The 26118-nt window shown below is 41.4% G+C and overlaps 2 protein-coding genes and 1 long non-coding RNA gene across 12 annotated transcripts in view; 2 read left to right on the top strand and 1 right to left on the bottom strand.

Moving 5' to 3' along the window:
* zbtb38 (zinc finger and BTB domain containing 38) overlaps window positions 1-6569 on the top strand; it is a 137444-nt gene extending 130875 nt beyond the window's left edge. For all 7 annotated transcript variants that reach the window (XR_011344321.1, XR_011344323.1, XR_011344320.1 and 4 more), the window contains one exon: window positions 1854-6569. The gene's annotated coding sequence lies outside the window, so the exon portion shown is untranslated. The remainder of the gene's footprint in view (window positions 1-1853) is intronic.
* LOC138742642 (uncharacterized) overlaps window positions 1-9882 on the bottom strand; it is an 83345-nt gene extending 73463 nt beyond the window's left edge. For both annotated transcript variants that reach the window (XR_011344333.1, XR_011344332.1), the window contains exons 1-2: window positions 9469-9882; window positions 6928-7028 (exon numbers count right to left, since the gene is read on the bottom strand). This is a non-coding gene — a long non-coding RNA (uncharacterized lncRNA). The remainder of the gene's footprint in view (window positions 1-6927; window positions 7029-9468) is intronic.
* Window positions 9563-26118, top strand: part of rasa2 (RAS p21 protein activator 2) — a 136535-nt gene continuing 119979 nt past the window's right edge. For 2 of the 3 annotated variants that reach the window (XR_011344330.1, XM_069897328.1), the window contains exon 1: window positions 9565-9719. Coding sequence is in view for 2 of the 3 variants with exons in the window: in XM_069897328.1 (XP_069753429.1) it covers window positions 9671-9719 (49 nt within the window). In the remaining variant the exon portion in view is untranslated. Of the gene's footprint in view, window positions 9720-26118 lie in introns of all 3 variants that reach the window. The other variant, XM_069897327.1, reaches the window with a different exon arrangement.

Here is a 26118-nt window from a genome sequence, read left to right as displayed (position 1 = left end):
TTATAAAGAAGGTACAATCTCTTCCACTATACAACTATTCAGAAAAAGGAAACAAGAACCTGTCAAACATCTAAATACATTTTCATCAAACCTTTTTGAGGGCAAACTTCTCACAATGTCCTTAAACATGACAGTCAGATTCAATAGCAGTTATTTTAAATTGGACACCTGCCAAACTTATAATCTGAAAGGACATTTAATGTGGTTACACACTGTCCAGCACAAGTCTGTTGAGCGACCCAAACAGGAGCTTCCTGGCTTGTGCTCTCCATTCATTATTATAAACATGATAACATGACTAGCTTTTATTTTTCTCTCTGTTATATTTTTGATATTTGAATAACTGGAGTTGAGATACATACATGCCAGCTGTTGAGGCATATCTAGACTGGCTGGTGACTTGTTAAATTTTCATCTCACTCGTGTAATTATGCTGACTCAGCATTGTAGGTTTTGTCATTACTTTGAAATATCTTGCAAGTCTCAGCTAGCCGTATGATGAGGCCTGATTTTTAGCACTTCAGGGATGTATTTCATTAATAGAAAGAAAATAAAATGAACATCTTTGGGATGTATTTATTGATTGAATATATTTTGTATTTAACAAAGTATTTACTCAATTTTGTATTACTCAAGTATTTGTTTAAAAAAACATGAATGATTTAATAAAGTTATGCACAGAACTACTGGAGACAAATTTTATACCTGCTCTTTCTCATTGCACAGGAAAACGAGGTAGTGATGGGAGAAAAAAGCAGGTGGAAAATTTAAAATTTAGGGCAGAAAGTGATTACCTTTCCAAGGGCCTGTTTGGAAAATGCGGGACCTCCACTGTTGTATCCCCAATGATGTAATTACCATAGTGACTCAGCACACTCCAACCATCAAACCAACTACAGATGGCACAGTCAGGTGTCTGCCATTTCTAGTTGCTCTTGCGTAAAACTAAAAATTAAGCTATGAAATTATATTGGACAACGGAGATATAGCCTCCTGAACACTTTTGGGTGTATTTTATGGATTTTGAACTACTGGTCACGAAAATCACATTAAAATTTTCTTATCACGGTTTTTTTTCGATATAAATTGTTTTGTGATTTCCTGTCTACTGGTGTATTGCCCACTTGGCAAGCTGTTTTGGTCAGTCCAAGCAGGCCTGAGCATGCACTCAGTGCAGGTGCCATGCCAATGTTGTCTCAGGCTTGAGCACGCTTCTTCAGGATTGATGCAGTCAGGTTATAAAAGCAGCTCACTGATACAAGTGCTGTGCATTATATTGATATAGATTGAATGCATGTATTCTTCAGGCAATAGCATAGTGAGTGTACTTAACAATAGGATTTATTGTCTTCCGGAAGATTCAGTACAACAGAAATGTCTCGTCAGTGTTGAAATAGCTGCGATACATTCTGTTTTATTTGTGGCAATTATAAGCTTAAGGATCAAAGACACAGCATGGCTGCACTTATCAGGAAAGCCAATGAACTCTACATTGGTTGTAAAATTGGTGACCGAGACAAACTCTGGGCTCCTCACATTTGTTGTGCAACATGTGAAGTCAACCTAAGAGCATCATTATGTGATTAAACATGTTAAATAAAAGAAACATTAATTTAATGTTCCTCCAACTTCCTATGTGATACAGCAAATCTGAAATTTTCTTTGTGTTCAGCTTAATTCCCATTTTTTTTAGGAAGCAAACCTTTTGGGAAAAAAAATGATTGTCCAGTGTTATTTTTATTAAATTATATGGCCCTCTTTTTGTCATTTAAAGAGCTTCAAACCCTTTGTAATTGTTGTAGATGTATTGGATATAGAAATAGCTAAAAGCTAAGCAATTTCTTTTCATGCAGGTGATTCTGGAAATTCCACTGACAGGTGTGGGAGGAACAGCTGCAGGTTGCTGGAGGAAACTGCGTGGCAATTGGAGGGAGAACACGTCAAAGGAGATGCATTCACATGATTCTTCACTTTACGGGCCCAGGATAACACACTGACAGTGCTCAGAGAAACAACGTAGAGGATGCTGTTCTCCGACACTCCGATATAATGCCACCAACCTCCATAAGAAATAATCAGAGACCTGGCTTATGAATTCACATTTTCTAGATTTGTTGTTCAAACCTTTGGGTTGCTGGGCTAGTAGTTTTTCATACATGAACTTGAAACCAAAATAGAGGTTATGCAGATAAGATGCAAAAATGAAATCTGAAGTGCTTAACCTTTGGAGTGAAACCAGAAAGTCTGCAGATGCTGCAATTGTAGTAAAAACACACAGTAAATGCTGGAAAAACTCAGCCAGTCTCCCAGCATCCATAGGAGATAAAGATATATTACGATGTTTCGGACCTGAGACCTTCTTGCTTTTTGCTTCTACCCTAAAGTAGGGCTTGGTAATATATCTTTACCTCCTTTGGAAGCTGCAAGATTGGCTGAGTTGCTCCAGCATTTCTGTGTGTTTTTAGTACTTACCCTGTGCCTTATCCCAGTCTGGCCTTGCACTTTTTATGATTACTTCCTGCTTTCTCTACTTCTATGCAAATTCTTGAGTCATTTATTTCTCTCAAAGACTTCTTGAAAGAACAAATGAACAATATCACACAGCATTTTACATCTTATTATTAATCATTATGTCAACAAAATTGCTTTATGACATCCATTTATAAACTTTTATTTCCATGTGTGAAGTTCACCCTTGGATCATAATAACCTGGTTCTGAATTTTTCAATGAAAAAATATCATTCCAGAGCTGGCTTGAATCATGAGTTATTACCATTTCCACAATATAGTGGCTGCTCCAAAGTGATACATCTAATATTAATACAGCTCAACTGAGTTTACCCAAAAGTCAGTTGATGTGTTTTAGAATCAAACAGTACTTATTTTTGATTCATTTGTGCTTGATCAAAAACTTACAAATTAGTTTACTAAACTTGTCATGCATTGTCAATGACTTGGCTAGATCATTTTCTTGTACTTTTAGTGTTATTTTTAGAATATTTGTTCACAAAACAAATTGCTGATAGCCTCTTGGAGCAACTTCCATAAACTTAAGTTCTTTAAGGCAAAGCCATTTACAATTTAGACCACTCTTTCGTCTCAATGAAAAAAGGGATTGATTTGCTAGATTTTTATAGTTAGTTGAACAGAGATGAAAATGAAAAAAAATTGTTGGTCTAAAAGTAAATCCACTTCTTTTGTCAACTAATCTCTCTCTTCCACAGATTGTGGGAAATGTTTTTTAAAAATAATATTGTCCTTGCATCTCATTTGTTCTGAGCCTCTCTGGTTAAAAACAATTAACAAAAAACATTGAAATACCACTAGACTGCTTCAATTTCTTCTGTTGAAACATGAAACAGTTCTTGTGAGACATGAAAAGTTCTGCTCGATCGTTCATTAAGATCACGGCTGATGCCATGTTGGCTTGTTAGCAATGTAGGCACATTGCTTCTTTGCTAAACAAACCTAAAGTGGCAAACAATTGTAAGAATTTGCACGTTTCAAAGTCAAAGTCAGAGTCACTCTCACACTTTGAAACTTTGGTTTATGGTCTTTGCATGTTGCTTCTGTAGAAATTGATAAATTCATTGAGCTATTCAGCATGGGAACCGGCCCTTCAGCTTAACTTGTCCATCCATGTTGAACAAGGTACTAATTCAATTTTTCTGCTTTTTGGCTCATATTCTTTCAAAACTTTACAATCCATTTACCTGTCCAAATGTATTTTTTTAATTTAATATTTTAAATTTAAAATTAGATGTACATACTGCATGGTAACAGGCCCTTTTGGCCCATGAGCTCGTGCCGCCCAATTACATCTAATTGACCTACAACTCTGGTACATTTTGAATGGTGGGAAGAAACCAGAGCACTTGGAAGAAACCCATGCAAACATGGGGAAAACATACAAACTCACTTCAGATAGTGCAGGTTTTGAACCTCAGTTTCCGGTGCTGTCACACTGTTATGCTAACTGCTACACTAACCGTGTCACCCTTTTAGCCTTTCTAATTGTACCTGCTTCTATCACATTGTCTGGGTGCTTGTTCCACACCCTTTGTGTGAAAACATCCCTCAAATCCCCTTTTAATTTCTCCTTAAACCTGTGCCCTTTCATTTTAGACTCCCCTACTCTGGGGGCAAAAAAGATTGTGGCTGTTCATCCTGCTTATGTCCTTCACTACTTTATAAACCTCCAAACTCAAAAAGACAAATGATGTCACTTTAAAACAAAGAAACCATAATTTTAGATCAGTTGCATTTGAACAGAAAGTGACAAGTTTCTTTACTGAACTTGACATGCATTGCTACCTACTCAGAGATAATTTACAATATCATTTGTTTGTACTTTTAGTACTACATTTTAAAATATTTGCTCAAAAACCTATATGCAGGTAGCCACTTGGAACAACATCCATAAACTTTTAATGTTTGAATTCCTTAAGGAGAGACTGTAGGCCCACGAACTGAGTCGCAACCTGGCTCACAAAATGGCCAGCGTATGTGGCGATTGCGAGGGCCTCACAGGGACTAATAGTCATTGTCCTGTATGACATCCCACACAGTGGGAAACAGCGGGCAATGGCGGGAATGCTGGCCATTCGGAGGCAGGCGCTGCAATAATGTCACTCCTGTCCTCAGAGCCAGGGAGTGAATATAAACAGAGCTGGCAGAGCAATAAATCAGTCTTCCTCCTCAACTCAACTCTGTGTGTGTGTGTGTGTGTGTGTGTTGTTCTGACTCCACACTTCACATAGCATGCATGCAACAAGACATCCCTCAGCTTTTTTTGCTGGAGGGAAATCAGTCCTAGCATATACAATCTCTTGTTAAAACTTGAAACTTCCAATTCTAGATAACATCCTTGTGAATCTTTTCTCCACTTAGAGAAATGTCAAGAAAAGCTCTTCTAGGAATGAAAATTTTTCATAATGGTTTATATTCCTATCTGGTATAGTCTTTCAGCTGGAATGTAGGGTTTCTAAAAGTGACCGCTTTTAGTTACTCATTCCAGAAAGGCTCAGGCCCGAAACATCGGCAATACAGGCAGGCATATCCTGTATAACACGGCTAATACGTTCGAAGCAAGTTCAGTGCTATGGAAAACTGCAATGTTCAAAACATTATTACAATGTACTTTAATGTAATATGTTCCAATCCAATAAAAGGGATATATAAAACTGATCTTTATTGGCAATAAGTGAACATCGTTTAATTAAGGAAAATTTGTCTCATGTAGATTAGTGTCAAATCACTCACGTGAGACTTTCACCAAAGTTAGATCGGTACCACTGTGGGATAGTGCAGGGAGCCCGATCACAGTGGGGACAGCAATAACTTTCATCACAACCACTTAAATCTCTCTATTCCATACGCCAGTGCTTTTATTTCACATATTTTAAACTAGAGTTCTGGTGTCTTGTATTATGAGATGGTTCAAATAGCAAAACAATAAAACTTTAACGTTGCAAATTTAAAACTTCAGGTCACAAATTTCAAACCATGCTATATCAAAACCCATGCTTTTCGAAACCTGTATATCTTTGCTTTTTATGAACGCTGAGAAGACCAGCTGAGTTTTTCAAGCATTTTGGTGTGTTTTTACTATTTTACTTTTACTTTTTACTTTTTTCACATACTTCAACTTCTGTCTGCTGTAAAGCAAAGAGTCACCATTAGCATTGCTCAGTGCCCCGAACAATAGGAGAGAGAGAAACAAAAAAATGTCCTTTCAGAGATACTGAGTGTCCATGTATTCACCTCCAGTGCTTCTATAGCCAGACAGAATCCTGTTAGAGTCATCAACAACCCGAGCTCCAGATCCAAAACATTCAATATGATCAAGAAACCTTCAGTGTCTGAGGCCCTTCAGGAGCTCTTCTTGCCCTCAGCATCCTCTTGAATCCTGGTTTCAATATGTTTTCCATAAACTAGACTCCTGCACTTTGCAGCCTGTGTGGATCATTCAAATGCAAGTCGCCAGCCGTCAGCAGCCTCTATGAGTCCTTCGAATGCAAGTTGTTAATGGCCTATCTGGCCAGTATGGATGAGCTCCTTGCTGGTCCTTTGCTGTGGACACTAGACTGTCCTATGCTTCTCCTTTTCATCGGGGTGGTGGGGGGAGTTGTTCTCCCCATTTCTGGTGTCTTGTGCCAGTCTGCTGCTCATCCCATTCTGTCCCCCTCTCCCTGATTCCACTTTCAACACACCTCTGATCACTGCCTTTGTGAATTATATTCACAGGTGCTGACCTTTGTAGAGTGGAAGAGAGACATGATCCTTAAATAATGGATCAATACAACTAAGAGTCTTGTAGAGATTGTGCTTCCCTCATTCCCCCTGTTCAATTAATCTGAACACATCCCCTTTGGAGTAGTAAGTAGGCAATCTTATTTTTGAATGTTTTACTGGCGATGATGAATCCAATTTACAATTATTTTGTGGCTGTTTTATCGAGTTTCCTGGAGGTAGTCTATCTCTCCCTCAGTCGCACATGCACATGAAAATATTAGATTTCCAGTTTGTAATTTGTATCTTGAATATTAAAGATCTTATGTATTGAAAATCTTGACTTGTTTTGATATGCTTTTATGTCAGAGTTTTTCACATAATATATTTAAATAAAGTCATATAAATTAAATATATATGGAGGTTAAAATAAAAACAAATATTCTCATACTTATAATTGACATGACTACTGCATAAGCTGTAATTACATCCTCCCACCAATGGTGCTGCTACAATCCATCCATTTTCCAATTTAGATAGCAATGTAGAGAAATTGGGATAAACCAAACCCTGTGTCCCAAATGATTGTAACTCTTTTGTATGAAATTTAAATGGAGACATATATAACAATATTAAAGTGAAAACGTGGATGCTAGAAATATGAAATAAAATGACAAAATGCTAAAAATGCCTACCAGGTCAGGCAGCAAAGAATTAGAGAAACATAGGTGGCTGTTCAGATCAAAGATCCTCTCAATTTCTCTTCCAAGGTGTGGAGAATCTTTGGCATTCTCTCCTGTGGTGGGTCAGATAAACAAAACCAGGATTTAACAGATTTCTGGATAATCAAGGGATATGGGGATAAGGCAAGAAAATAGAAGATCAGGCATGGCTTGTTGAATACCAGAACTGGCTTGATGGGACCAAATAGTTTACTCCTGCTGATATTTCCAATGTTTTTCCTCAAGATATATTTTATTCATAACATATACAATAATATATTTCACCATTTTCATTCACTGTACTAGGCAATTCAATACATTCACTTACTAAATGTTAAAATTAACAAATGTTTCAAACATTTTATTACCCAGGGTCCAGACTCTCGGGAGAGAGTGTCTGCTATTTTCCCTTATGAAAAATAAGGCCTTAAAATTATGCTGAATTTTTCATGCACCTCATCCAAACCTAACGATAAGGAAATATTTCTGCCAGGGACCTGACATTTCTTCCCCTGCCATCCACGTCACTTAACCAGGCCCTGTAATGTGTTTCAGGACTTCCAGCACATCTCTTCTATAGCATGGAGTCTCTTCAACACATCGCTGATTACTTCTCTGAGTTCCCCAACCTCCATGTCTTTCTCCTCTATTAATACAGAGGAGAAAGGCTCATTTATCACCTCACCCATCTCCTGTGGTTTCACACATAACCTTGTCGATCTTTAAGAGACTCTATTCTTTTCCTGGTTACTCTTTTGCCTCTAATATAACATGAAATCTCTTAGGATTCTCCTTAACCTCGAATGCCAGAAACATCTCATACCCACTTCTTATTTCCCTCATGTGAACTCCTGCATTCTCTCAACTGCTCAAAGAATTCATTTGATTTCAGATATCTGCAGCTAACATATATGCCTCCTTAACTAGATCCTCAATATATCTGGTCATCTAGGATTTCCTAATCTTGCCAAGTCTGCCTTTCATTCTAAATGCTGAAAATTTGCAGATAAGCAAGCACTAGTGTTTTTTTTTGCTCTATCCCAAGCATTTCATGTTAGTGTTCCTCTTAGTTAAGATAGGAAGACAGTTTAATTGAATTCTAGTGCACGTAATATTGGTACCTCTGTTGCTAACCTTCTGTGACATGTTCTATAGGTAAATATGAGATGATGAAATGAGTTTATTATCAAATACACGTTCAGAACATCTACATCTAGCTTACTGCAGCCGCACAGGTATGTAAAATGCACTAATAAACAAAAAGAATACATTAAATTCACCACATGAGAGAAAAAAAACTAAAAATAAAAGAATAGATAAATGTTCACAGTTGTAGTTATGATGTTACAATGGGGCAGATGGTCCTAGAATAGTGTTATTGTCAGTGCAGTACAAGGAGGTTCAACAGCCTGATAGCTGTTGGGAAAAAAAATGTTCTTGACCTCAAGGTATGAGACTTCAGGCTTCTATATCTTTTGCCTGAGGTTAGCAAAGAGAAGAGAGCATGATCAGGATCTTTATGATGTTGGCTACCTTCTCAGTATTTTCAATGGACAGGAAGTCAGTGCCCATGATGTACTTGGCTTGGTTTGCCAAATTTTACATCATTCTACATTCCTGGCCACTCAAATTTTCAAACCTGGCTGTGATGCAGCCAATCAGGGTACCTGTCAAAGTTCAATGGAATATACAAAAATATGCCGACTTTCCTTAGACAGTTGTCACAGTATGCTGGCCCTTGGTCAGGTCTTACAATATGCAGATGTCCAGGAACCTGAAGCCACTAACCCTCTCTGCCACCATCCTGCGAACAAAAGTAGGTGCATGTTCCCTCTCCCTCTGCTTCCTAAATCCCACAATAAGATCATTGGCCTTGCTGCTACTGACAGCGAGATGATTGCTCTAGCACCACACAACCAAATTCCTAAAATGGATTGAAGAGGGTATTTTGCTCCCTTCGACCTGTGTTGATTTGCGCCAGAACCAACTGCTCAATACACTTCCTCACAATGGACTCATGCAGACAAGTGTGGGGTGTTGGATTTTGGAAAGACAAACCAAGGAAGGACGTATATGGTAGGGCGCTGAGGAGAGCGGGAGAACAGAGGGATCTGGGAATCCCGATACATAATTCCCTGAAAGCGGCATCACCGGTGGATAAGGTTGTAGAATGCTTTTGGCATATTGCCCTTCATCAATCAAAGTATGGAGTATAGGAGTTGGGATGTTCTGGTAAAGTTGTACAAGACATTACTGAGACCAGTTCTGGTCAGCAAACTACAGGAAAGATTGAAAGCGTGTAGAGATTTACTAGGATGTTGCCCGGACTTCAGGAATGGAATGACAGGGAAAGGTTAATAAGAGTTTATTCCCTGGAGTGTAAAACAATGAGGGGAGATTTGCAGGTCCCCCACCCCACCCCCACCTCCTCTGTTTTGCCCCGTCTGAGCATTTCCACCGTCTCCTGGGAGGGGAGGGGTTTATTTCAGATTTCCGACGTGTGCGGTATTTTACCTTTCGTTTCGCTTTCCCGGCAGCCGGCGGGTGGGCGGGCGCGCGCACGCGCCGGAGCGCACGCCGGGCCGCCGGCCGCGCCAATGGGAGAGAGCGATGGGCGGGCCCTCTCCGCGTTCTCCCCCCCCCCCCTCCGAGGGCGCGAGCGCCAACGGATGTGAGGGACGCAAGATGTACAGTCGGCACTCGCTGAAGGGGAGTCATGGCGGAAGAAGCGGTTCGCGTCTTGCAGAGCCTGAGGGGAAAGATATGTGAGTCGCCCTTCGGCGCCGTGGGCCTTGTCGCCCGCGGTGGGTCGGGTGGTCCGGCCTCGGCTCGGCGGAGGCGGAGGGGGGTGACGCGACGCGGACGCGGACCCTGACGCCGGGTGAAGGGGCCGGTGTGCGTGGGTCGGCCGCCGCCGCTCGGGATGCCCGCGAGCTGCTGGGTGGGCACTTCTGGCGAGTGGGAGGGGGAGGGGGAGGGGGAGGGGGGGGGGAGGGGAGGGGGAGGGGGAGGGGAGGGGAGGGGGTCACGAAGCTCGTGGCGTCTGCGGCCGCCTCACCGCACAGAACCACTGAGCAGAGCCGTGCATCGATGTCCTGCCGAGTGAAACCCATCCCGGATCTGTCCTCCGGGCCGATCATTTCCAGAGACCGGGAGGCTCGTTGCAACTGATCTGCATTCATGCATCTTCTTGGTGGCTGGAGTAGAAATTCGGGGGGGGTCCCCCCCCCCCCCCCAATCTTGTGCGAAAATCGTTGGAGGACATTCAATGAAAATGACCTGGTCTTTTGCATTAAAAAAAAAGTAGCGGATTTTCTTAATTCCCCCATTACTGGTGTCATCCCCCTCTAATACAGTAATCTAGTGACCACTGAAACTTCCCACCACAGGTCAACTGCAGTTACTTTTAAGTATTGCGTCTCATTGGCCCCCCCCTTTCTCGACGGTACGGTTGGCCCCCCTTTCTCGACGGTACGGTTGGCCCCCCTTTCTCGACGGTACGGTTGGCCCCCCTTTCTCGACGGTACGGTTGGCCCCCCTTTCTCGACGGTACGGTTGGCCCCCCTTTCTCGACGGTACGGTTGGCCCCCCTTTCTCGACGGTACGGTTGGCCCCCCTTTCTCGACGGTACGGTTGGCCCCCCTTTCTCGACGGTACGGTTGGCCCCCCTTTCTCGACGGTACGGTTGGCCCCCCTTTCTCGACGGTACGGTTGGCCCCCCTTTCTCGACGGTACGGTTGGCCCCCCTTTCTCGACGGTACGGTTGGCCCCCCTTTCTCGACGGTACGGTTGGCCCCCCTTTCTCGACGGTACGGTTGGACCCCCTTTCTGGACGGTACGGTTGGACCCCGTTTCTGGACGGTACGGTTGGACCCCGTTTCTGGACGGTACGGTTGGACCCCGTTTCTGGACGGTACGGTTGGACCCCTTTCTGGACGGTACAGTTGGACCCCTTTCTGGACGGTACAGTTGGACCCCTTTCTGGACGGTACAGTTGGACCCCTTTCTGGACGGTACAGTTGGACCCCTTTCTGGACGGTACAGTTGGACCCCTTTCTGGACGGTACAGTTGGACCCCTTTCTGGACGGTACAGTTGGACCCCTTTCTGGACGGTACAGTTGGACCCCTTTCTGGACGGTACAGTTGGACCCCTTTCTGGACGGTACAGTTGGACCCCTTTCTGGACGGTACAGTTGGACCCCTTTCTGGACGGTACAGTTGGACCCCTTTCTGGACGGTACAGTTGGACCCCTTTCTGGACGGTACAGTTGGACCCCTTTCTGGACGGTACAGTTGGACCCCTTTCTGGACGGTACAGTTGGACCCCTTTCTGGACGGTACAATGGGACCCCTTTCTGGACGGTACAATGGGACCCCTTTCTGGACGGTACAATGGGACCCCTTTCTGGACGGTACAATGGGACCCCTTTCTGGACGGTACAATGGGACCCCCTTTCTGGACGGTACAATGGGACCCCCTTTCTGGACGGTACAATGGGACCCCCTTTCTGGACGGTACAATGGGACCCCCTTTCTGGACGGTACAATGGGACCCCCTTTCTGGACGGTACAATGGGACCCCCTTTCTGGACGGTACAATGGGACCCCCTTTCTGGACGGTACAATGGGACCCCCTTTCTGGACGGTACAATGGGACCCCCTTTCTGGACGGTACAATCGGACCCCCTTTCTCGACGGTACAATCGGACCCCCTTTCTCGACGGTACAATCGGACCCCCTTTCTCGACGGTACAATCGGACCCCCTTTCTCGACGGTACAATCGGACCCCCTTTCTCGACGGTACAATCGGACCCCCTTTCTCGACGGTACAATCGGACCCCCTTTCTCGACGGTACAATCGGACCCCCTTTCTCGACGGTACAATCGGACCCCCTTTCTCGACGGTACAATCGGACCCCCTTTCTCGACGGTACAATCGGACCCCCTTTCTCGACGGTACAATCGGACCCCCTTTCTCGACGGTACAATCGGACCCCCTTTCTCGACGGTACAATCGGACCCCCTTTCTCGACGGTACAATCGGACCCCCTTTCTCGACGGTACAATCGGACCCCCTTTCTCGACGGTACAATCGGACCCCCTTTCTCGACGGTACAATCGGACCCCCTTTCTCGACGGTACAATCGGACCCCCTTTCTCGACGGTACAATCGGACCCCCTTTCTCGACGGTACAATCGGACCCCCTTTCTCGACGGTACAATCGGACCCCCTTTCTCGACGGTACAATCGGACCCCCTTTCTCGACGGTACAATCGGACCCCCTTTCTCGACGGTACAATCGGACCCCCCTTTCTCGACGGTACAATCGGACCCCCCTTTCTCGACGGTACAATCGGACCCCCCTTTCTCGACGGTACAGTTGGCCCCCCCTTTCTGGTCGTTACAATTCGAGTCCAGTTATGTTCACTGTATTTAAAAAAAAATCTAAACCAACGTTTTATAATTAGATTGTCGGAGGTAAAACACAGGATTCTGTTGACACCATGGTCAAGTGAAAAAACACCCACAAATGCCAGAGGAACTCAGCATTACCATTGCTACTTCAAGGCATTGTTTGTCCTGCTGAGTTGCTCCAGCATTTGTGTTTGTGTTTTTTTTTCTCCTCATAATTAGATTGTCAAGTGAATATTGACTGATCCACCACCTAATTTAAACTCGTAGGAAATAGTCAAGCATTAAGTACTATGCCATTGGAACATGGACTCTAATTTCGCTTCATCACCTTAATTGCAATGGCAAGTGTGCTTTTTCTTGTTCTTTGTCATAGGATCTCCTTGTTTCTTTCTTTGATTTATTGTATTAAAGTACTTCAACATTTCATCTGAATGGTTGCAACATTCCCACTGAATTTCAGTAGAGGTAAAATTCCTACCAATTGGCTCAGAAAATGTCAGCCGTACCATGGTTAATCACTGGTGTGAGATGAGATTGCTGCCATGGAACCATGACTGGCAAATCCTTTCATATGAAAAAATGTGAATAATTAAACTATTGATTAATAACCCCAAGCTGATTGTGAACTGAAATTGTCTTTGGCAAATTACATTAGTACTGAACAATTTACATTGTAGATATTGAGGTAATTCTTGTCAGAGTTAGGATACTATTTGCAATGGTTTCCACTATAATGAAATGTGTATGAGGTTGACAAGATACTGGATTTGCTGCTTGTTTATTTTGCTTCTGGTTAATGCTGCTATTACATATAAGAAACTCACTCAGTTTTTACATTTCGGATAAAGACCATTTGCTCCATAAGTAAATATTAAGTCCAAACAATGCAGCCTTCAACACTAATGGTGACCATTTATTGCCAGATCTGAGATTAGATTCTACTCTTCTCTGCCTGAACAACAATGCAGGCAGATCAATGGATACAAAGATCATTCTGGCTTGTGTCAGTGTTCAACAAATTGACATTGTTATCTGCTCTCACTCGCAGTAATATATCTTGGTAACGAAGAAAGTTGGCTGCCATTGGCACCTCACTCTTAAAACTCTCATTCCCGTTTTAAAGCAGAGGAGCGAAAGAGGCTCAGCAGATCAGGCAGCATCCATGAAGAGAAATGGACAGTTGTTGCTTCTGGTTGCAAATCTTCTTGAGAAGGAGATTTTGTCCAAAATGTTGACTGTCAGAATTTATTGTCATAAACAAATCACAAAATTTGTTGTTTTGCTGCAGCATCATAGTGCAAACATTCATACAAACCACCTTACAAAACAAAAATACTGCACAAAAGATCTAAGTAAGGCAGTATCTTTCTTTGGTTCATTGATCATTCAGTAATCTGATGGCAGAGGGAAAGAAGCTGTCTTTGTGCCACTGCATGCTCATCTTAAGGCTCCTGTACCTTTTTCCCCATTGATAGCTGAGTGAAGAGGGCATGGTCTGGGTAATAGGGGTCCTTGAGCATGGAGGTTGCTTTCTTAAGACAGGGTCATATGTAGATGTCCTCAATGGAGTGAAGACTGGTGCCTGTGATGTCACTGGCTGATTTAACAACCCTCTGGAGTTTTTTTTTGTCCTCAGCATTGCATCACTGCCTGGTACAGTGGTGCCAACGGGGCCAGAATACTCTCCATGGTACACCCTTAGAAGTTTTTGAGTGTTTTGGGTGATGTACCAAATCTTCTCAAACACCTCAGGAAGTATAGCTGCTGGCAAACCTTCTTCAGGATTGCATCAACATGGAGACTCCAGGACAGATCCTCAGAGATGTTGACACACAGGAATCTGAGGTTCTTGACCCTCTCAACCACTGAGCACTTCATGAAGACAGAATTATCTTCTCCTGACTTCGTCCTGAAGTCCACAATCATCCCCTTAGTTTTGCTAGTCTTGAGTGCAAGGTTGTTGGTGTGACACTACTCAATGAGCTGATTGATCTCTCTCCTGTACGTTTCCTCATTGCTCTCCAAGGATGCTACCTGACCTATTGAGCCCCTCTGGCTCTTTGTTTGCTCAAGATTTCTGGATCTGCATTTCTTCCATTACCCATGCTTTCAAGTCGTTTATGGCTTTATCATCTCCTTTTGGGTCAGTGTGAGTCTTGTAAATTTCCAATCTGGACTCCTCAAAATTTTTATTTGTTCCATTGTTCGTAGATGTGTATTTAGTTACTTAAGCCTTCTCAGATAACCCCAATTTAAGTCTCCATGACTCTCTATTTCTTAAAAGTCTCCCTTTTAAAACCATCATGGGCACCTGCTTTAACATTTTCTCATGTGTATTGTAGTCTTAACTTTGTTTAACTCCGATGAAACACTTGGAATATTTACTTTTTTGAAGGGATATACCCCTTTTGTTGCTTGGATGCAGATGTATGTCCGTCAACAAAACAAAAACATGGAGGAGTCACGTGATGGAGTAGTGGCCGGTCGGGAAAACCAGCCCTCTCCAAGAAAATAGGAAAAAAAGTTAGGAAAAAGCAAAGCATAACAAAAATAAAATAGAAGATAAAGATACAGAGAAGAGAAAGAAGATGGCTCCCAAGAAGGAGAAAGTAAAAGCAACTGGATAAAAAAGTAGAAATGTTGCTAGAGAAGATAGAAGGCCTCACCTGCACGAAGGAACAGGACGTTGTGGTGGCGAGGAGTGCCCGACCCTCTAGGTCATAGCTAGTCTTGCGGAGTCACGACCCACCAGCTGGTGCACTACAAAACTGGCTCTCGGAGCCAAACAAAAGTGCGCAATCAAAGGAGAAAGAGGACACCGGTGGGAGGGCAGCTCAGCAGAGGAGCGGGCTGTCACAGAGCGAACAGCTGAGGAATGCCCAACACCAGGGCACTCAGCTGGAGGACAAGGAAGCCAGCAGAAGAGGGAGCAATGAAACAAACGAGGGAGATAGACGGAAGGATGACCGACAAGAAGATCAACGTCAGGAAGCAAAACAGATGAGCAGCCCAGGAGGGGAGGCCCAGCAAGAGGCCTGACAAAGAGATACAAGCAGCTCATCAGGAAAAACAGAAGAGTCACAGACACAGAAGAGAAGACACAAACACAGATACAGACACAGAAGAAGAGGAAGAAGACCAAGCTCTTCACAGAGAAATAGAAGGTAAAACTGATGGACAAAGAGAAATAAAAGGTGAAACTAATGAACAGAATATAGATAGTCTTTTTTGAAGAACAAATGAGATCATTATAAGAATGATTATTAGAGTTTAATGCAATTAAAAGGAAAATGAAAAGAACAGAAAATAAAATGCAAAAGTTAGAACTGATAATGACAGAAATATGGAAAAGAGTAGAGAATGTGGAAGAGTGGGAAATGGCTATAAGAATGGAAGTAAATGACTTAAGAGAAAAATTGGAAGAAAGTGACAAAAAAAATTAAAGAGACACAAGAGTTATCTCAGAAAATTGATATGTTGGAAAATTATAGTAGGCGAAACAACATAAAAATAGTGGGCCTGAAGGAGGGTGAAGAAGGCACAGATATGAAGGAATTTATAAAAGAATGGATCCCGAAAGTCCTTGGAACAACAGAAATGCAGGAAGAAAGGGCACACAGAGCATTAGCTCCGAAACCACAGGCGCATCAAAAACCAAGATCTATCTTAGTAAAATTTTTGAGATACATGACGAGAAAATATACTGGAACAGGCAAGGAATAGAGTTAGAGAAGATAATAAACCAGTGGAATACAATGGTCAAAAAATATTTTTTTACCCAGACACAAGTTTTGAACTCTTAAAGAGGAGGAAGGAGTTTCATACAGCGAAATCGATTTTATGAAAAAAGTTGCAAATTCATATTAAAACATCCAGCCTTGCTTAAAATATTTATACCCGGGGAGCAAAACAGACTGTTCTTGGATCCAGAGAAAGCGCAAGAATTCGCAGAACGTTTGCATGAGAAGAGATGAAGAGCTGTAACAAGAATGAAGAACGGTGATAAAGTATATATAAAGATGTAACAACAATGTATATGTAAAGAACTACCAAGAGGGAAAAGAGAAGGAAGGGAGTGGGGGGGGGGGGGGGAGAAAGAGAGAGAGCTTTGTTATATGTGTTTTCTGGAGATGGCTGGGTAGAGGGGGAATAACCGTCACTGCAAAATCAGTTGACGCTGCGAACAAGATTGCAATCCAAATGAAAAAGGGAGTTGTGGTTGCCCGGCAAGGGATATGGGGCAACTCAGAGAGGGGGGGAACTTTTGGGGTCAAGGTATTAGTGGATGTGGGAACTGTGGGGATACTTTGATTTAAATGTGTTATCATACATTAAGTGTAATAAGGGAAAACTAAGAGATGAAAATGGGGAAAAGGGGGATGGAGGTGGCGAAGAGGTGGAAAAGAATTGTATGCAAGATACAAGATGGCCATGTTGAACTATATGACTATAAACGTTAATGGAATACATAACCAAATTAAAAGGAAGAGGATACTAAATTTATTGAAGAAGAAAAAATAGATATACCATTTGTGCAGGAAATGTGTCTAACTGAAGCAGAACATAACAAATAAGAGAGAGACTGGGTAGGACACGTAACAGCAGCATTCAATAATTCAAAGCTAGAGGTGTAGCCATACTAGTTAACAAAAATGTACCACTCAAAATAGAGGAGGAAATGATAGATCCGGCAGGAAGGTATGCAATGATAAAGTGTCAGATATACTCAGAATTTTGGAATTTGCTCAATATATATGCGCCTAACGAAGAGGATCAAAAGTTTATGCAGAATATTTTTTTGAAGCTTGCAGACACACAAGGAAATGTATTGATAGGAGGGGATTTTAACCTTAATTTGGACCCAATGTTGGATAAAACTGGACAAAAGACCAGTAAAAAGAATAAAGTAGCCAAATTTATGGTTAAATCAATGCAGGAAATGAAACTTATGGATATATGGAGGAGGCAACACCCAAGAGAGAAGGAATTTTCATATTATTAGAGTAGGCACAAAACTTTCTCAAGGATTGATATGTTTTTGTTGTCAGCCCATATTCAAGGGAGAGTCAGGAAAACTGAGTATAAAGCTAGACTACTTTCAGATTTAAGCCACTGTACAAACTAAATTATTAGCCACTAATAAATGGAAGAGAGCATGAGTATACAGCAATGGTGCATGGAAATGAATAAATGTATTCCATTGGAAAAAAATAACATATAATTAAAAAAATAAAGTCACAATGTTTGAACAAATTTGGGAACCATACATGGAACATATCAGAGAAAGCTTGCCTACGACCTCCATCCCCAAGAATGAAAATGATAAGAAGACAAAATGACTAGATTCAGTGTGTAATAAATAGATGACACATTTTTCTTGTTTATTTTCCTTTGTTTTATGGTTTTATTGTATTGTAAATGTTGAATATTTGTGGGTTTTGAAGGGCGGTGGGTAGAGGGGAGAGAGGGAAAGGGGGGAAAAATGGAGAGAAAAGACCACTTTGTAAATTTAATGAGAAACATTTGTACATATTTTGATTGATGGTGTGTAAAATAAAAAAATCAAAACAAAAACATCAGTGGTGGGAAGCCTTGAACAAACCACAGAAAGAGATGGGTTTTTGATCAGAATGTTTTTTTGTCATTTGACTGGTGAGCCAAAGGGAAAACCCATGCTCTATGTTAAACAAAGAGTTGAGAGAATTGTGCAAGATTGTTGCTCTGAATGGTACCATCAGCTTCTTCTTTTCATCTGGAGGGCAATTCTATTGGCATTTGGATAACATTTTAGGTTATCTTGTCTCAATGCAATATTGGTCCAAGTTCCAAGAATTTGAGTTTTACTCATTAATGTAATCTGTAACTCGAACTACTTACTTTTCTTCATTCCCTGAGTTGATACTGTACCTATGTAATCTATCTGTTATCAGTCTCTAACTTAGGTTTGCAGTTCAGCTACTTTACTCAGCAATAAACGGAAAATGTTGGAACCACTCAGCAGGTCGGGTTGTGTCTAAGAAAGTTGCCCAATACCTTTTAAAATCAGAAATTGTCATAAACATGTCATGAAATTTGCAGTTTACTATAGTACTATAGGTCCAAAATTGCTATAAATTACATTTTCTTTAAATAAAAGAAGAGAAAGTGAGGTAGTGTCTGGTTCACTGTCCATTCAGAAATCTCATGGCAGAAGGGAACAAGCTGTTTCTGTAACATTGGGTGTTTGTCTTCAGGCTCCTGTACCTCCTTCTTGATGGTAGCAGTGAGAAGAGGACGTGGCCTGGGTGATGAGGGATCTTGAGGATAGAGTCTGCTTTCTTGAGACAACGCCTCAACTACTTTTGTCTCAGAAAATAAGATGTTGTTTCTCCAAACTGTGGGTGGTCAGGGTGGATTGTACACAAGGCCATGGACGGACGTGAGCGCAGGAGTGTGATTTGGAATTGAAGTGGTTGGCTGCTGGGAGGTAGGTTGCTGTGGTTGCGGATGGAACGGAGGTGCTGAGCGAAGTGATCTCCTAGTCTGTGACCTGTCTCTCTGATGTAGAGAATCTGGCATACTCTGATGTCTCTCACTCATTTTGAATAGATGTCCCCTGATATTTGCTGTTGTTGCCCTGGGAAAAAGATGCTCTACCCTTTCTAGACCCCTCATAATCTTGTACACTTTTAGAGATGTCCAAAAATCTGGATGCTGAGAAGCTGGACTTTTCAAAAACTCTCAAACTTAAAATTTAGAAAGCTTTTGTGTGTGAGCATGTGTAAGCGCCTCAGATGGCATCCATATATTGCATACGTACAGAAGTTCAGAATATAGTGTTAAAGAAGAAAGTACAGTTAAATCAGTGCAAGGGTCCATGATTAAGATGGATGCAGTTGGCCCACCAATGAGCAAACAAATTAAGTTTTGAAGGACATAAAGGTCCTGCACCACGTGGAGAGAGCTAACACGAGAGATAAAATGATTTTATATACAGTACAACTCGAATTATCCAAAATGGTCAGGAGCAGGCCTACGTTGGATAAACTTTTTTTTTGGATAACTGGTTATTTTTTAAAAACTGCCCAGTAGCAACAGGAAATCTTTGTAAAGGTGTTTAATCAACAACAAACAATAAGGGAAGCTTTTTAAAGCATTAAAATAATGTTTAATGCTCACTTTTTAAAAAATGCTGGCTACCACCAGTCACTGACATCTCCCCACTGAGGGTCTCCTTGATGAAGCCAGGGCGAGGGATTTCTCCGACTGTTTGTAGCTGGGCACGCGATTTGAATGGGAGAGTTGGAGAGAAAAGTCAATAGGGGGAAGGTAAAGAAGAAATGGAAAGAGAGAGGGAGGGAATTACCTGAAACGAGGACAATCATCGTTCTAATTTCATGTCAAGTGAATTTTTTCTTCCAACCCTGTGAGGTCAGTTTGACTCCAGTCGGATATAATCATCCAGTTATTTTTTTAAATTTACAATCCAGTCAGTACAAGCTGATTCTGGCCATTTAAAGCCTTGCCGCCCAATTACACTCAATTAATTTACAACCTGACATGTTTTGAGGGTGGGAGGAAATTAAAGCACCCAAGGAAAACCCACATAGACATGGAAAACATACAAACCCCTTACAGACAGTTGCCGGATTAGAACCCAGATTGCTGGTGCTGTAATAATTTGCACTAACTGCTACATTAAACATGTTACTATTTTGAAGGTAGTCTTGCATTCTTCATTGTCTTGTCTGGTATGCTGTGCTAAATGAGATAAATTAGGACTAAATGCTTTATCTTCGGCAGAATTGTGTTCGAGCACAAACTCATTTTGCAACCTGATTCATTGCTTGTTCCACCATTTCCTTCAAGCCAGTGGACCATCCTTAGTTCAATGTGAATATCAGAAGGAGTACCATTACCTGGAAATACAGTTTCAAATTAGTGAAGCTGCAAAATGGCAATACACAGCAGAATTGCTGTGTAAAGATCCCTTATCTCCAGGACCAAATCAAACCACCCAATTGTGTTAAACAAGAACTTGTGGAGCAGGGGAAAGATATTAGTGAAAAAGAAAAAGGCTGCAGGGTTTCCTATCCGCTTCAATCCAAACTGATTGATAATCCCTATCTGCTTTTCCTGGTGTCACAACCATTGCAGAAACCAGTCTGCAGCCAATTGAATTTGTGGATTCTGCATAATGCGAAGGCCATGGGCTAGAAGGAAGGTAAGTGAATGGTTTTGACATCCTTAATAGTATTAAGGACTCTCATTAAGGTGGAGTTGATAGGATTTCTGGAGTAAACATTGGAGATGTGCAAAGTACAAATGAAAATGATAATCCCTATTAGAGGCCAATCATTTTGCATTTTATATTTGCATATTTTCTTTTTGTATTTACTCTGCAAGTTTTGTGCTAATTTTTGGATCAATCTCATTCTCTGAAACTCATTCTCTGACTCAACTCTTAGTTTCTCGTAGCATAAGACGAATAATGGGAATAATTTAAAGTAGCAAATTAATTCCCCAATCTGTAGTCTGGCAGGAACCAGAACACTCAGGGGAAGTCCACATGGTGATGGTGCAAATGTATAAGCTGAACATTAGTCAACTAGAGATGTAAACAGTGTAGTCTCTTATACCGTTGCACCATCAAAATCCAAATCCCAAACCATTGTTAGGAGATCCTCAACCCATTTTTCTATGCCTGAAGTATTTCCATGCCACAAAATATTTGGATTTGCTGTTTCTCTTTTGAATGTCCCTGTTAATTATCACATAACTTGATCCTCCTCAATTGTGACATCCTTGTTTTTTATTCCATGAAATCAATAATTGCCTGTTGCCACATGTTAATTATTTTCGATACAATTATGTTCAGATACTATGCAGCACAGAACAAGGCTCTTTGGCCTAACATGTTTGTGCTGATGATCCTCTTTAAGAGTAATTCTACTGTACAGAAAAACCCCTATTATATGGAATTCAAGCAACTGACAAAAAAAATGGAGTAAAATAAATGAATAATAAAAAAATTAAACTAAATAAAAATAAATATTTAAATAAAAGTTTAAAATTGTAAAAATAAATTTTCTCTGAAGTTACATGCAAACTTTTAGTGAAGATGGGAGCAAATATTCAGCCAGCTGTGTGCCTTTGGCATTCTTTGCTTGTAGCAGGTGTTTGATTAAAATGGCGTTGCCTAGGATGAAGAACTGTTTGATGCTGCTTGCTGTTGGGTCATTCTCTTAAAGTGGCTCCTTATCCTTGCTTAGTAAGAGTCTGTTATTATAAAGTTTATTAGTCACGCTTTATCTGTAAACTTAGAAGAGGGGCTTCTTGACCGACAGTTAGTCGGGGCTGGTAGCAAAAGCCCCAGTTCCATCATGCTAAACACTGGTGTGCCTCAGGCCTGTGCTGCTCTTCATGTTGTTGATTCATGACTGCACTGCCAGATTCACTTCTAACAGCATCAGGTTTAAAGATGATGCAACAATGATGAGTCCGCTTGAGCAGCTCGCAAAATGGTGCAAGAACAACCACCTTGAGTCTCAGCATGGACAAGACAAATGAGATGATTGACCTTCATCCTCCTGAAGTCAACATTTTCCATTACACATCGATGGTTTCATCTTGGAGAGAGGGGGGAGCTCAAAAGTTCCTTGATAAGCATATAAAGGACAAACTATCTTAGACCCATAACACCTTGTTCGTCAGGAAGGAGCAGCAGTGCCTCCATTTCTCAAGAGGTTGAGGAGGGCAAAACTACTGGCCCCCATCTTGATGTCCTTTTACTGGAGCACAATTGAAAGTGTCCTTTCTAGCTGCATCATTGTGTAATATGATGGTTGCAAAGTATTGGGCTGGAAACCAATGCAGAGGATCCTAAAAATGACAGAGATCACTCGGGCCTCCCTTTCCTTTATTAATGACATTTACCAGAAATGATGCTGTACTTAAATAGGGCTCAAAGAATTATTGAGTATCCTTTCCATCCAGCACCTGCTATCTTTGGCCCACTACCATCAAGAAGGTGTAGGACCATCAAAATCAGGACTGCCAGGATAGAAAATAAGTTTCTTTCCACAGGCTGTGATTGATGAAGTGTCCTGTATCCAAATAAATCATCCCTATATACACACACACTTGGGGTATTTATGTGATTATTATATGCTGTACCATTTCATCAGATAGAAGGATCGACAACGAGATAGACAACAGACTCGCCAAGGCAAATAGCGCCTTTGGAAGACAAAAGAGTCTGGAAAAACAACCAACTGAAAAACCTCACAAAGATAAGCGTATACAGAGCCGTTGTCATACCCACACTCCTGTTCGGCTCCGAATCATGGGTCCTCTACCGGCATCACCTACGGCTCCTAGAACACTTCCAACAGCGTTGTCTCAGCTCCATCCTCAACATTCATTGGAGCGACTTCATCCCTAACATCGAAGTACTCGAGATGGCAGAGGCCGAAAGCATCGAATCCACGCTGTTGAAGATCCAACTGCGCTGGGTAGGTCACATCTCCAGAATGGAGGACCATCGCCTTCCCAAGATTGTGTTATATGGCGAGCTCTCCACTGGCCATCGTGTCAGAGGTGCACCAAAGAAGAGGTACAAGGACTGCCTAAAGAAATCTCTTGGTGCCTGCCACATTGACCACCGCCAGTGGGCTGATATCGCCTCAAGCCATGCATCTTGGCGCCTCACAGTTCGGCGGGCAGCAACCTCCTTTGAAGAAGACCGCAGAGCCCACCTCACTGACAAAAGACAAAGGAGGAAAAACCCAACACCCAACCCCAACCAACAAATTTTCTCCTGCAACCGTGTCTGCCTGTCCCGCATCGGACTTGTCAGCCACAAACGAGCCTGCAGCTGACCTGGACATTTACCCCCTCCATAAATCTGCATCCGCGAAGCCAAGCCGAAGAAAATATGCTGTGTGTTTATGTGGGGTATGCCATACTCTGGAGAAACACTTTTATGTTGTGTATGTACATGTGGAGTCAGATGATAATAAACTTAAACTTCAATTATTTCTAGGGCTGGTGTATCACTGCATGTGTTTTGCAGGACAACATTTTTATCTGTTTCATGAATGATCGACATTCTGCCTTTTGACGTGAAGGGTGAATGTTATCTGATATTTGCACAATATTTGATTTTATTTGCAAATCCTCAACAAATGAAGCAATCCATGCCTATATGCAGAAGTCTTCAGACCTTATTTGAACATAGGCTGATAAGTGGTAGCCACATTTTCATATAAAAGTTCCAGGAAATGACCCTCTATAATGAGAGAATCTGAACATCTATTCTTGACATTCTCCTCAGTATCATACTCTGTGGGTCATCATTGGTAAGAATTTGGTTTGATCAGCTGTATAAAAATTGTGATTGTAGATGAGAGCCTGGGAATTTTGTGGCAAAAATCAAAAACCTTTCATCCATCTATTTGTTTGTGTGATGTAATGCTGTTCTCTTTTCTGTTTACGTGCAGTTCTAAGGTCACATACTCAACACCTTCAACAAAGCAACTTCCTTGACAAGCCTTCTATCTGCCACCTTAAACAATGGTGGAATTTTATATCTATTGAATGCAATGTAGTTACTTCCTAGGCTGGTCTGGAGGTACTTCCCAAATCTATAATCCCTCATCACAAAATAAGGTGGGTTGGCAGATAGCATATCAGTGATCCAGGTTGCACATCATTCAGCAATGAACAGGCCCACTGGACGAACCTTTCCATGCCGGCAAAATTGGCATTCAGTGTTAGTCACATTTAATGATGAGTTTATTGCCATATACATTGTGGAATATTCATACTTGTTCTTGCTGCAGTAGAGCAGGTACTTAAAGAAGACAAGTACAAAACAATAGTATACTTAATTGAATAAAAGAGAGAATAAAAATGATCATAAATATTCACTATTATCTTCATGCAAAAAAAAAAGAGTGATTTAGCAATAGTACAGATAATCCTTTTGTGATGTCAGAGCAGACCCTGATAGTGTCATAAGGGGTGGTTCAAGAGCCTGATATTGGAAAGAAATTGTTCTTGAGCTGAGAGGTGCTGGTCCTCAGGCCTCTGTACCTTCTGTCTGAATGTAGCAATAAAAAGAAGTGGTGATCTGGGTGATGAAGGTCCTTTATGATGTTGCTTACCTGAATTTGGTCCAAATCTGTCCAAAAGTCTTGAATGTCAGAATGGTGCTTGCTTTCACAGTTTTCTCTGTCCACTTGTTCCTGAAATGGATCACCCTCTGAATTAAAAAAGTTGCCCCTCAGCTCCTTCGAGAATATTCTCTCTTGTCTTAAACCATGTTCTTTCATTCTTGAATTATCTATCTTGGGAAAAAGACTGAACATTCACTTTATCAATGCCCCTCATAATTTTATAAACCTCTATTTTGTTACCCTTGAACCTGCTACTCTCTAAGGAATAAAGATCCAGTCTATCAAACCTCTCCCTCTAATTCAAACCCTCTCATCCCACCAACATTCTGGTGAATTTCCTTTGCACTCCTTGCAATTTATTGATATCTTTCTTTCAGCTGGGCAAACTAGAATTGCATGCAGTACTCTGAGTGGTCACCTCAATGCCTTGTACAGCTGAGTCATGAAGCCAAACATCACCTTCACCTGCATGACCACCTGAATTACCACTTTTATGGAACTATTCCCCTCCCTGTTCTACGACTCTCATTCATCATGCAAGTTCTACCCTGGCTTGATTTGCCAACATGCAGCACCTTGAACTTGACAGAGTTGAATTTCATTTGCTACTTGCCACACCTTTCCAGCTGATCCAGATCATGTCAACTTAAATATCCTTCCTCACTCTCCACTACACCACCAATTTTGGTGTCATTTGCAAAAAATGTATCGTTGTTTGTTTAATGTGGCTTGGCCAAAATCTTAGAACTCTTGAACAAACACCATTTTGTGATTGTCTTTCAGATTATGGTGGTTCACCTTGTCACCTTTCAGTCTGGACATTAAGTGATAGATTTGCCTACTTAGAAAATGTTTTGTTCTCTGAGCAAAAATTTATTCAGTAATTTTGCCATATGATTTTCCAGTTCATTGAACTTCAGAGTGTGCTCATATCATTGTGACTGCATCAGTTCTGACTGGCTTTGGCATGTATTGATTGCTCTTGCATTTTCTGGTGAGCGATATTTGTATAATCACACTGCACCACAAAGTTATTCCAAAATTGAATTAGGTGCATCATTTGGACTCGGTGAAATTCTCTTGGGAATAAGTTGGCAGCTCAAGTTTCCTTCTGTGGTAGATGTTTTAATGGCTTCCAGAGAGCCTTGCATTAATTGTATAATGGAAAATGCAAGCAGCTGTGGGGTCTGCCAGAAGGCTGGATTTAGTATAGTGAAAAGCCCTTGGAATTCCATTCTGAGTAAGAAGCTATGATTCATTCTTTTATCCTCCAGTGAAATCTGTTTTTCTTGGCATTGGCTGAATCAAAATAAGAAGTTTTGGAGCTTTAGCATTGATCAGGATTGTTTCCTAAGACACAATTTATGCCATTAGAACAGAAACACCAGATATTACAATCACAAATGTAAACTACCAATATTATAATAGGAGTTGGGCTAAGCCATTTGATAACATTAATTTGTCGTCTTGAGTTCCGCTCGTGTAAGAAATGTGCTCAGCTGGCTCAGCCATTTTTATAATTTGCTTCAATGGTTAATGTCTTAATTCATTTCACAAGATATCACATTGGATTCTTAGGAAAAAAATA

Source organism: Narcine bancroftii, chromosome 9 (genome assembly GCF_036971445.1).
Source record: "Narcine bancroftii isolate sNarBan1 chromosome 9, sNarBan1.hap1, whole genome shotgun sequence".
NCBI classification, from domain to species: Eukaryota; Metazoa; Chordata; class Chondrichthyes; order Torpediniformes; family Narcinidae; genus Narcine; species Narcine bancroftii.
The sequence above is the reverse complement of the archived record's forward strand: the minus strand, read 5'-3'. Positions and strand labels throughout refer to the sequence as shown.